Source organism: Emys orbicularis, chromosome 11 (assembly GCF_028017835.1).
Source record: "Emys orbicularis isolate rEmyOrb1 chromosome 11, rEmyOrb1.hap1, whole genome shotgun sequence".
Taxonomy (NCBI): Eukaryota; Metazoa; Chordata; order Testudines; family Emydidae; genus Emys; species Emys orbicularis.
The window spans coordinates 4,855,346-4,868,429 of NC_088693.1; the positions used below are offsets into that span (position 1 = coordinate 4,855,346).

Here is a 13,084-nt window from a genome sequence, read left to right on the forward strand (position 1 = left end):
ATCGACGGGGGAGCCTGCCTGCCACGTCTGGACCCGCGGTAAGTTCGGACTAAGGTACTTCGAATTCAGCTACGTTATTAACGTAGCTGAATTTACGTACCTTAGTTCGAAGTGGGGGGTTAGTGTGGACCAGGCCCTAGGTGAAGAAATCAGTATGTCCCTTTGGACTTCCAAGATAGACCAGACCAATCTTTTGTCTTTATTCATAAACAGAATATTCCCCTTCTGTTTGTTCCTTCTTGTCGATTTGCAATCTCTTAACTGACAGCTGGCTCAGTATATGTATAGGCATACATCTCAGGCATACAATACACAAACGGCTAAATGGGGAGATAAGTGTCTGTTACCTCCTGCCTGAAAGGAACATTTCCGAGGTGTGTCGCCACCTGGTGACCTGCCTTAATTCCAAGACCTTAAGAACATAATTTTCAATATAGATGCATAACTCCTTAAGTATTATCCAAATAGTACAGACATTTTACATTGATTGTAATGACCAGTGGCTACTGGCTCTCAATAGAGACCTCACATACCACCCTTTGGTGAACTATTATGCAAATACCCAATGGATCCCTTTGAAACCCTTTGCACTGTCTACCAGTTGGCACCAAGGGATTTCTGGGTCACAGGATAACCAGATAATTTTTGCCTCTCATCCAAAAGCAAGAGAGACATCTTTGTCAGGTGGCAGAGGACTAGGAGTCAGACCTGGACTATAGTTCTGGTTTGCCAGTGAATAGTTGTGTAACCTTGGGTGACTTATTTAACCTGTCTGACCCTTTATTTCAGTTTTTTTTCCACATGTCCCATGCCTCATTCAATGCACGGAATAGATCAATCAATTAATGGGCAGCTATTCAATATTTTGTTTGATCCTCTTTGTTCAATATATGGTCCTAAATCTTACTTAGTGCACACTATTCAAACCCTTCTGCGAAGACAGGATTATTAATTTTGTTATAGGTTTTTCATTGGCACTCATCACGATAGTATTCAAGTGCTTCACAAACATCTATTAATTTATCTTCACAAAACTGCTGTGAGGTGACAAGGTATTATCCCCATTTTACACATGGGGAGCTGAAGCACAGATTAAGATTAAAAGTATTCTCTAATTTTGGGTGCTTAATTTGAGATGCCTGGACCTGATTTTTCAGAGTAGCTAGTATTATGTAATAGTTTTTATATTGAAGCACAACTCCAGTTGACTTGAATTGCAGTTGTGAGTGTTCAAAACTTCTACAAATTAGACCCCAGAGTCTCAAGGCAGACACCCAGAAAATGAGACGCGCACAATCAATGGCCACCTGTGAAAAGCTTGGTTTGTGACTTGGTTAGCATCAGACAGGAACTCTGTGGCAGAGACAATGATGGAATAAAATTTTCTGGGGCAGCATTCAACTGTCTTAACCACAGGATCTTCGTATCTCTTCCTGCTATTTCCTGCCTCAGTCACTGCAGACCTTCCAACTTCTGCAACAAATGAGGCAGTAGTCCTACAGCCAACAGCCTGCTTCATTACACATCCCTAATTTGTCCCCAGAGTAGGTCTATCAGGTGTACTGAATGAGGCAGGAGTCCTGTGGAAAAAACAGTATATGATCATTAATTAAAGACTGTCATAATGCATACACATAAGGGAGCTTAATTAAGATTGCACAGGCAACCTTAATTCTGGCATTTCCTAACTTTTGTATGCTTGACTCTGCAATCTGAATTTTTTTTTAAGATTTTTTTTTTTTAAAACCTATGAAATTACACTTATACACACACTAATTCCATCAAGTGTCATCATATTGAACCTTTAGATCATCACATCTCTGCCACTTGAGCTAACAGAGTAAATGATAGTATTAGGTTGTCATCCTCTATGTGGAGCAGCACTAACAGAAGATGAGACACATACTTTGGCAGTGGGGTTCACAGGTATTTGCTGACAGCAGAAATGTTGAGACTCGAGAAAGTTGGGTTCCATTCCAGGCTCTGGAGGGGAGTGTCCTCTGTTGGCCTACTTCCTCAAAGCTTGACCCCTTCTACCCCATTCCCTCCAACCTGTCCCAGTGCTGACTCTTCCCCACTCCTGGCTTCTGATCCCAGTCTCCTTGCTCAGTCAGCTCCAGTTCCTCCTTTCCTGTCCCAGCTCCTTGTCCCCAGTCTTATTGCCCAGACAGCCCCCATCATTGTCCTTCCCTGGATCTTCATACAATCTATATCTTTCTCCTGCCCCACCTCTGGTTCCCAGTCTCTCTCCCTGGGCTCCTCATCCAATTTCAGCCTCCCATCCTCACCCCCATCTCCTTGGCTCCATGTCCCAGTCTCCCCAGCTCCTCGTCTAATCTCAGTGTTCCCTACTCGGACAACTGGCTACCAGCTCCTCCTCCTACCCCTCTCCCGTTTCCCTCACCAACTCTCAGTCCCAGCTCCCAATTCCTAGTCTGTCTCCTCTCCAACTCCCAATCCCAGTTTCTCCACCTCCAATCCCTGTCTAACCAGGCCACTTGTTCCAATCTACTCCTGTCTCTCCCTCATGGTCCAGTTTTTGTCCCTTTTGCATTCGAATGAGACAGCCTACTCCTCCACGCTGCCTGAATTCTGGCAGGAGAGTTGTTGAGAGCACATGAGAGACCAGCTACTTGCTCTCTGTTTCCATACCCAGCCTAGAGCCCCCAGTACAGGAAAAATCTTTCTGAGCCTTTGTAGCTCTGGGTTGGAGCTTGCTCAGTCAATTTTTGAGGATGGTGCATGTGAAGTCTGGTTAGTGCTAGGAGCTGAGAGGCTGGAGCAGTGAGAATGGAATCTTTGGAGATTTTAGCTGCAAAGCTCTAGCTAGCAAGTCTCAACTGAATATGTGAAAACCATAATTTTTTGTGAAGGCTTATAACTTAGCCAGATTTGGGTGGCTTTTTACCAGATGGCAAAAAGACATCCTTGAAATAAAGGTCACTCCTACCCCCAGCCAAATTTCAGAAACCAGCTCCAAAGCATGCAGGTGTTAGCGCATTTCCAAGAAAAAGTCACCAGAATTTTTTAACATGGTCAAAACAATATATATTTTCCCAGCCTTGTTCTCAGAAATATCTAAACCCTTTTGGCAGAAATTTTCAAGACAAATTGAGCCTGAGGCAGACAACCAGCATAGAAAATGTCAGCCCAAATGGTTAAAGTTTGGCAAGGTATAAGAAACTGAAAAACAAGGGTCTTATAATGGGAAGTGTTGGACAACCCTTAATAATAGGTGGTGCAACCAGCCCTGCTTATGATAGGAATCATGCAATGACCTATGGGTTAGTGGGTGGCAGACAACTAGATACACCAGTGCAGGAGGGGTTTAGCCATGGATGCTAGGACAAACCCTTCTTATGTGTTGAACGTTAAATGAACAGAGATGCAGTGTTTCCATACACATGAAGTCTGTAGATGCCTTATAGATATTTTTACAAAAAATGAATTTTTTTTCCATTCAGCATAAACAGGAGATTGCTTTTAACATTTCATGCAGAAAATTCCCACATAAACAATGCTGCCACTCCAAATAGTTTACTAAGGGTTTTATATAAAAAGCTTACTTGCCAATTGAAGGAAAAAATATATTAAGACATCATTTTCTGTTCGAATGGTTTTGTAATTTTGTGCCTGCTTAGAAACAGATGGTAGCACGTTTGAGTGGATGTGATATCTAATTAAATGTATTTACTTTTTATTATTTTACTGTTTTATCATTTATAGGGACTAAAACAACATGATTAGTAGGCTGAATGGTAATTCGCTTATCTTTATATGCATAGCCTTCCAGTTTACAAGTCTCTTTATACAACAGTCCACTTAAGAGTTAAATGTAGGGTTGCTTTTTTAAAAACTTGTGATGCAAGACCGATTAAAATTTGGTTTGTTTTATGAATTTTTCCTCATGTGTTTAATTTTGCAATATATGGTCATATTTTCTTTTTGTTCCCCATAGACTATGATATCCCAATATTTGAGAAATTTGGAAAAGGCGGGACTTATCCCCGAAGGTATCATATTTCATATCATCACCAAGATTACAATGATGGTGAGCATGGGACACTGTAACATTTTCAATATTTATTCTTTTTTCAAAAATTAAGTTGAAAGAGTTAACGATATAATCAGAAAATGTTGAAAAGAGAAGCAAACAGGTGTTCTATCTGAAATAAAAGTAAAGCACGCTTAAAGTTAATCACAAATCTGCGTTTAGGCACCTAAATTAAAGTAGCCTGATTTTCAAAGATGCTGAGCTACAACCGCTCCCGTGAAGATGTAGATTAGAGCATTAGAGAATCATGGGAGCAGCTGTACATGGAAACCATCTCTGCCAAAAGCCTATGCACAAACTATACAGAACATATAATGAATGCCATGAGTAATTGTGATTGTTTACTACCCAGAATAAACTTCGCTCTTACTCAATCTGGAATGGCATAGAGTAGCTAAGTTGTCGCTCCTGTTTACTGATTCTCCTAATAAAAGAGGAGAAGGATATGTCATGAAATTGAAAAGCAATAAATTTAAAACTCAAAAATACTTGTTTACTTAATGCATAATTAACCTGTGGAACTAATTGCTGGAAGGTATTGTATTTCAAAACAAGATTAGACATTTGGATAATGAGTTACATTAGATAGACAAAAAGGAGGGGAAGGAATCCATGCTTCAGGGTATGTCAACCACTAACTGATGGGAGCTAGGAAGAAACTTCTACAGGCAGGTAATTCCCATAGTGTCCATTATGGACTGTCTTTCATCTTCATCTGAACTTAAACACCCACTGTGTGAGGATACCTCACTGGATGGACTATTAGAACTCTAGTGTATCTTTGGTCTTTTTTTTCAGGAATACATATAGCCTCTCATAGCAGTGAAGATAGAAGTATTGTTCCCTTTGGAACTTGTCTCAATTTTCTTCAAACCATCAGAAGAAAGAGTCACTTAATTATGAAACTATTTTGCAGGAATTTTAGACGTTACTTATGCACTGCTCCCAGCTAGTCAGTCTTGGACTGTCATTAAGCTAGTTTAAGTCTGATATCTACAGGTAGGCATTCTACACACTTTCCCTCTCAGCAGGCTAAACCAGTAACTTTCATTATCATTCCATCATATTCTATGAAAGGTTTGAACTGTTATGTTTTCAATGCACACTTCATGAAGTATGCATACACATATTGTTTAGTACTTATTCTTCATGGTACAGTATTATAGGTAGTCTTTGTGCATCATTACAGGTCGTAAAACCTTTCCAAGGGCCAGAAGGACCCAGGGGAACAGCTTCCGGTCTCCAGTCAGTTTCAGCCCCACCGATCACTCCCTGAGTACAAGCAGTGGGAGTAGCACCTTTACTCCAGAGTATGAGGAGAACCGAATGAGAAGAAGGGGAAGTGACATAGACAATCCTACCCTGTCAGTAATGGACATCAGCCCACCTAGCCGCTGTAAGTTAAAAAGGCACATTATGGTCTTCAAAGGAAAATTTTTAAAAAACTTGTTAAATATATAATACACCAGAATTGACAAAATTACTAAAATACATGTTATTAAAGGCATACCCATAATATTACATTATAATTATAACTTACATTATATTACAACTAATCACTACAGATTTTCTTAACATTAATAATGTTAGTATACATCTGGACCTGAAGTAGTAAGATGCTTACCAGTCAAATAACTTTATTTACTCTTGCTGCTATGGGTCGAATTTTTTTGTTTTGATAAACGGGGGACTTAATTAGTATGGTTGGGTGTATGTGTTTATACTAGATACGTATACTTTGTAGTTGCTGTAGATCATGACTTGTTTTTAAAGGGTACTCTTAAAATAGTTGGGTGATTACATGTATTTTAGTCTCCTTTTCAGGTACTTAGTAAGCACCTCAGATGTGCGTATCTTGTACTTATGTGTTTGGATGTACTTTTATGGATAAAATATAGGTTATTAGGTAGCTGACAAGATCACTTTTTCTATTTAGAGGAAATTTTATAAATCCATGCTTTTTACATGGAGATTTAAAATTAAAAAAGTCTTTTTTCAAGCGTTTTATTTTTGTGTTCCAGTTTTTATTGAACAACTGAATAACACTCATTCTAAAAACAAAACATACTTATATTTTCAGCACCACGAGCACCAACTAACTGGAGACTTGGCAAGCTGCTGGGTCAGGGTGCTTTTGGCAGAGTATATCTATGTTATGACGCTGACACCGGAAGAGAATTGGCTGTTAAACAAGTTCAATTTGACCCTGACAGTCCAGAGACGAGCAAGGTAAGAGACCCTGAAATAAATATTTGTAAAGGTATCACTGTAAGAGTGGTTTTCTGTATGGTCTAAACCGATGTTGCTTTTTGCTTTCACTTCATTTTATGAATGTTTGAAGATGTGTACTTCTATGAGTCTGTACGATTAAAAGACATTCTGTTTCATTAAAATCTGCATGAAAATAACTCAGTTGAATGATTATAGTATTACGTAGCACATGATTTCATCTTCAAATATATCTCTTTGAAACTAACATGTATTATCAAATTCAACACAGCCTGAGACTATAAAGCTAAACAGTAATCTAACATGGAAGGTACATTCTACAGAAATATTACTTCAAGTAGTAAAGTGAAAAATATAGGAACCTAGCATACATTAGCTTTGTTTTATAATGAAACCAATAGAGAATGTTATGATAAGGAACACTGTTTAATGGCTATGACTGCAGTTACGTACAAATTGACATTATAGGTAAAGTCCAATGCCAATGAACCTAGTATAATTGGTCCCCTATATTGCTCTCCCAAGAGCATTGTTTTAGTGCTTTTGTTGAGTATTTCCATATGTCTAATCTGAACTTGTCCTTCTTTAAAAACAGTTACAGTCAGAAAAGAGACAATGTAAAAATGGCACCATGTTACTGCCCGGATCTTGTTTGTATTCCAAGTTGTAGCTGCCAATTTTACTGACAGAAATAAATTCTTCTTTTCATTCATTAGGATTCCATAGTCGGTACAGTTGTGGGGAGAGTGGGCTGGATTCCATTCCTGCTCATGCATCATCTGCAGAATTGACTGGCTGACTTCCAGCTGTAGACTCTATTACTGCTGATGGCATAGGAGCTAGACAGAACAAAGATTGACTTGCAGCTGTAGTTTTTAGTGCTGATGCTTTAAAAATAACCAATTTGCTCTGGAAATCATAGAAGCGGTAAACATAGAACCACATGATGCCATTTTTGCAGTAGTTACCTTTCAGAAGATACCCAAACTTGCCATTACTTCTTGTAACACACCCATGGCAACATCAAGAAATTTTTCTCCCTCTAATTTTGGAGTACCACAAGTGTTCTGTGATGGATAAGTACCAAGTTTTGATGAAGGGCTTCCACATGGAATCTCTGGAATGCTTAAAATTCTAAATCATAGCTATTTTTAATGAACTTGTATAGGGAAATTTATAGCAGGGAATAAATGGCTTTTCCACCCTTAACCACTTCCATGCTATAAAAATAAATAATAAAATAAAATAGATCTGGGAGGGGAAAAAACTAAAATATGTAATTAATTGTGAACTACAGTTTAGATTGATAAATGTGTTGCTTATTTGGCATAACTTGAGATAAGCTTTTAAGAACTAATTCCAGTGATACCTGAAGGAAGACTTAATTTGAGAATTTTTCATCCAACTGAAAATTTGTAACATAATATTACAGTACAGCTCTTGAATTCATCGGCATTTTAAAATAAAGTACCTGACAGGTTCTAGTTTCTGAGTATATGAGATTGATTCTTGAAATCAAAAGAAACTGAAATAACTGGAAAATATCCCTAAAGAATACATCGAAGTCACACATTTCTGAGATTGTGCTGTAGCTCTGCTCTCCCTCATTCTAATGCCGATGTTTTCTAACAAGAAAATGTGTTAACTTTGCACAAACTGCAGAGTAAACCCTCGACTTAATTTAGCTTCCCCAAAAGCTTCTCGATAAAGTCAGTCTTGTTAACAGAAATCTAAAAGTTGTGTGAGATGATTTGTCTCTTAACTATAGTAAGCTTTACTGAACATTTTCTTTTCAGGAGGTAAATGCACTTGAATGTGAGATTCAGCTGTTGAAAAACCTGCTGCATGAAAGAATTGTTCAGTATTATGGCTGCTTGAGGGATCCCTCTGAAAGAACACTCTCTATATTCATGGAATACATGCCAGGGGTAAGCAAGAGAGCTCATTGCAGGCAATCATTTCTAAAGAATGTGTGCCGAGCGTCTAAATCGGGGTTCTCAAACTGAGGGTCATGACCCCTCAGGGGGTCACAAGGCTATTACAGGCGGAAGGGGGGTTGCGAGCTCTCAGCCTCCATCCCCAAACCCCGCTTCACCTTCAGCATTTATAATCGTGTTTAATATGTTTTTAATTTATAAGGTGGGTCGCACTCAGAGGCTTGCTGTGTGAAAGGGGTCACCAATACAAAAGTTTGAGAACCAATGATCTAAATGGATAAGATTTGCAGGAGCTCAAACAGATGTTAAGGAAATGTCTGATAATAAATGGTTAACCAAAGACAGACAACTGCGTTATAACATTATTTGACTTTTGCCTCCTGTAAATAATTGCTTATTAATTCAGAATTAGAATAATTTAAAGAGTACAATATTTGCGTGCTTCTGGCCGACTACTTTTTGCAACAAATGTCTTTTTAAAAACAGTTTTGTGAGCTTTTTTTTTAACAACTTTTAATCATGTATCTCAAGTTTAACCTTCCTGTTTAAGTTTGCATCCACCTCCAGCTCGACCGTGTTCTAGAGATGCTTCTAACAGATGAGGGATATACACAGCTGCCTCTTGAACCAATTAGCAAGCCTACGAAGGGAGAATCACAGTAGCCATACGTAGCACTCAGGGCCGGCGCAACCCATTAGGTGACCTAGGCGGTTGCCTCGGGCACTAACATTTGGGGGGCAGCGACCGCGGCAGCCGGCTCTTTGGCCACCCCAGTCGTCGGCAGTATTTCGAGGGCGGGACCTTCCGCCGCCTCTGTCGAGGGCGGTAGTTCGGGGGCAGGACCTTCCGCTGCCTAGGGCAGCAAAAAAGCTGGCGGCGTTCCTGGTAGGACTCCTGTTAACTTGGGGAGAGACAGATCAAGCTTGAGTTCTAAGGTTTAGGTCTCTCTCTTAGTGCATTGGGCACTATTACCAGGTCACTGCGTCAGCCAGTCAAAGATGTTGTGAGGGCAAAAACTAGTTAATAATAGCCAGCGATAAGTTGAAAATTAGATCTTGCAGCTGTCTTTTTGTTGGCACAGAGGTGTGTATTGTACTGTCCCTCCTATCTGCCTACTCCTTTATGGAAATATTTTGCTTTCTGAAAACTGCAGATTTTCACTTATTCACAAAATAGAACAAGCAGACGTGAGTATAGTAAGATGCAGTTGTTTCATGTATCCCTAAATGTTCATAAATAATTGCTGCATTCTAGTTTGTTGTTGTAAGGCTGCACAAAAGAAAAATTAGGATTTTAGATGAGACAAGGATCTCATTTTAGAGACTTGTAAGATTTTCTGAGATCTGGAGGACAGAGTATCAAAATATGCAGTTTTAAAGACCTGTATAGTTTTGGGTTTTTGTCTTGATACTGTTCCTTTTTAAACCATTAAATGTGTGTAATTTAAAATGGCCAACCCAAATTGTATTAAGATATTTAGAAAAACATCAGTTGTAGGCTGAGACTTTTTTATGCCAAGTTTCTGCCTGTTGTTTTATTGAGACCTAAAACTTATCAAATAACATTTTTTTAAATGTCATGCTCTGGGTTGTCCAGTGCGTTTTTCTCTGTTTGTTGTCTCTCCGAGTGTAAGATGGATTGGGTACAGTCAATGGCTGTGTCATGTACAATGCCAAACACAGCATCATGTAACTAGTAAATCTCTTAAAAAATCATGCTTGGAATGAAAATACTCTACTGTATTGCCTGTACAGTAGCTTAGCGGCATTTACACTATTTGGTATTTTAAAAATTCATTGTCTGATAACATTTCTGTGTATCATTATGCTCCTGTTAAAGGCTGAATCATTTAGTTTAGCTGGAGATATAACTGCTTATGTGAATTAAGCTGATCCGGAGAAGTTATAGAGCCTTGCATCTCTAAATTTCTGGTACAAACTTCATACAATCCAGTTATTTTTTAATAATGGTTAAAAGATAAATTATTCTATCATTCTTAAAAGTGCTGTAATTATTAATACTTTTTCTTTTTGGCCACAGGGTTCCATTAAGGACCAGTTAAAAGCATATGGAGCACTCACAGAGAATGTGACCCGAAAATACACACGGCAGATTTTGGAGGGAGTTTACTATTTGCACAGTAATATGATTGTACATAGAGATATTAAAGGTAATTAAAGAAGAGATGTGAGTGAGTTCTTCTTTCTCTAATCCAAATAAGCAACATGATTTGAAACATTTGAAGCTTCATAAACCAAAGGGAAATTATTGCAATAAAATTAAAGTGTCACTGCTAAGTTTGTGATGCCAGAATATTGGCTTAACTTCAAGTAGTTCCATCAGGATTTACTTCAATAGTCCAGTCTTTGTAATGTTTTTCAAATCTGAAAATTGCCAATGTTGCAAACTAAGAAAAAAATGTTTTAGTGAGTAATAGGATACTAATAGGGGTATATATGACTGTTTTAATAGCAGGACTTTTCAAAATGATGTTTATGAGCAACAATCCAGAGAACACAATGTTGAAACCCTTAGCGAGCGTGATTAAATCTGGTGGACATAACCGTATCATAGCTGCTAAAATTGCTACATTATTTTCCTGTTTATGTGTCAATATAATTTTTTGTAAATTTCAAGGTGACAAGATTTAATCTATCATGCTTATACCAAGTTAAATAAATTTGTAAACATAAAAGTATGTCATTGTTTGAACATGATATGAAGATGCAGATTTTCTGAGTGCTCTAGGTGCTTTCCTTCCTTACTTTACTTCTTTCTTACCCACCCAGTTCCCTTTTATTCATTCTTAATGTAAGATAGATTCTTCTTCGAGTGATTGTTCACGTCCATTACACATTAGGTGTGCGCGCGCCGCGTGCACGAACGTCGGAAACTTTTCCCCTCAGTGGCTCCCGTCGGGCCTGCAGGGTCTCCCCTCCCGCCAGAGCGGCGCCCCGCTCTAGCGTATATATACCCCTGCCGGCCCGACCCTCCCTCAGTTCCTTCTTACCGTCCGTGGCGACGTTGGAACAACTCTATCCTCTCGTCTGAGAGTGTCCCTTAGCATAGTACTCAGTGTTATCTTCAGTTATCAGTTCTTCAGTAGTTAGTGTTAAGCTGCAAGCCCCTGGCTATTTAGAAAGACTTAAACTTCTTTGTGTCGGGTGTTTGACCAACCCCGGCACCGGCCCTGGGCGGCGGGGCATGCCGCACGCCCAAGGCTTCAAGGCTTGTGCCACGTGCCGCAAGCCTATGCCAGTAAGCGACCCACACGACTCGTGTCTCCGTTGTCTGGGGGAAGCACATCAAAAGGAGCGCTGCAAGATCTGTAAGGCTTTCAAGCCTAGGACTAAAAAAGAGAGAGACTTTCGCTTGAAGCAGCTGCTCATGGAGACGGCGTTACAGCCCTCCACTTCAACGGCACCGTCAACCTCGGTGCGGAGTGCCCCGGCATCGGTTCGTGATCCGACGCCGGCGGGGCAACCTAAGCCCACGGCACCGAATCAGCGGGAACACCTCCGGCACCAGTCGTCTTCGCCGGCTAAATCGAAGGGCCAACCCAAGGCCCGAGGACGTTCCCCGCACAAGAGGGTAGCGCCCGCGAAGACTGCAAGTGCTCCTAAGGCCGTTGCGGCCCCAGCACAGATCCCGGTGCCAGTGGCTCCGGCGCCGAAAGGCCCGTCGAGCCCCAGGATAGGCGCGTCGAGTGAGGAGGAAGGGCTGGAGGAACTTTTGGAACAGCCCTCCACCCCGGACACATTTGAGGCAGCAAAGGACCTCATTGAATTGTCCGCTGAGGGCACCCTCTGCGCTAAGGACATTCCGCCGAGACTGCCATCCAAAGGCAAGCCGACAATGATGCGCCCATCACGGTCGCCATCTCGGCACCGTTCACAGCGCTGGTCCCGGTCGAGCTCCGCCTCGGTGGACTCCCGGCTTCCCTCCGCGCAGAGGGCCGCACAACCATCAGGCCCCAACAAGCGCAAGGCACCGACCCAGCAGCCCTGCTCGAGTAGGCACCGGGACGTGTCGGTTGCGCGATCCCCGAGACCGTCCTCCCGCAGTCGCTCCCGGTCCCGGGGTCACCGGTAACGGTCCAGGTCAGCAAGGCGCTACTCCCGGTCCCGGTCACGAAAGCACCGCTCTCCGACCCCGGACCGGCACCGTTCCACGGCACCGCCGTGGCCCTCTAGATCACCGTCCGTAGTTTCGGAGGTGGACTCGGGCCATTCCAGCAGATATGCCCACAGAGCACAGGCCAGTAGGGAGCATGAAGCCACTTGGCACCCACAGTGGGGCCATCCAGGACAATGGCCATTCTGGACCCCTTGGGCCTACCACCAACAAGGCCCCCCGTCCAGGACCTCGAGATCTGGCCCCTCGGGACACCGGTCCCGCTCTCCACAGTGGCGCCCACCCTCTCGCAAAGAGGCCACGGTCTCCAGGCCGCCAGAGAGGGAAAGGGCTGACTCGGCACCGAGCCCGGCACCGTCCCAGACCCACGTCAGGGAACACACTCCAGAGGAGCACCCAGCCGATGAGGAGTTGCAGGAGGAGGAAGACGCGCAAAAGGCCATGACCACCTCCTCCTCGCCAGACGAAGCCGTGGCGGGCACAACCGTGTCCGGCCCTCCCCCGATTGACCATCGGGCGCACCAGGACCTGCTCCGCCGAGTAGCCCTCAATTTGGGGTTGCAGGCAGAGGAGACTGTTGAGCAGGAGGACCCCATAGTCGACATTCTAAGCCCGGAGGGCCCCTCCAGGATGGCGCTCCCGCTCATAAAAACGGTCCAGTCCAATTATAAGACAGTATGGCAAACACCAGCCTCCAGTGCGCCTACTGCAAAAGGCGTAGAGAGGAAA

The 13,084-nt window shown here is 42.1% G+C and overlaps 1 protein-coding gene across 1 annotated transcript in view; it reads left to right on the top strand.

The window, feature by feature from the left end:
* Nucleotides 1-13,084, top strand: part of MAP3K2 (mitogen-activated protein kinase kinase kinase 2) — a 41,174-nt gene that overhangs the window by 13,839 nt on the left and 14,251 nt on the right. Inside the window, exons 7-11 of the mRNA XM_065413369.1 lie at nucleotides 3,959-4,051; nucleotides 5,244-5,450; nucleotides 6,135-6,283; nucleotides 8,080-8,211; nucleotides 10,262-10,391. Coding sequence (XP_065269441.1) covers nucleotides 3,959-4,051; nucleotides 5,244-5,450; nucleotides 6,135-6,283; nucleotides 8,080-8,211; nucleotides 10,262-10,391 — 711 coding nt within the window. The remainder of the gene's footprint in view (nucleotides 1-3,958; nucleotides 4,052-5,243; nucleotides 5,451-6,134; nucleotides 6,284-8,079; nucleotides 8,212-10,261; nucleotides 10,392-13,084) is intronic.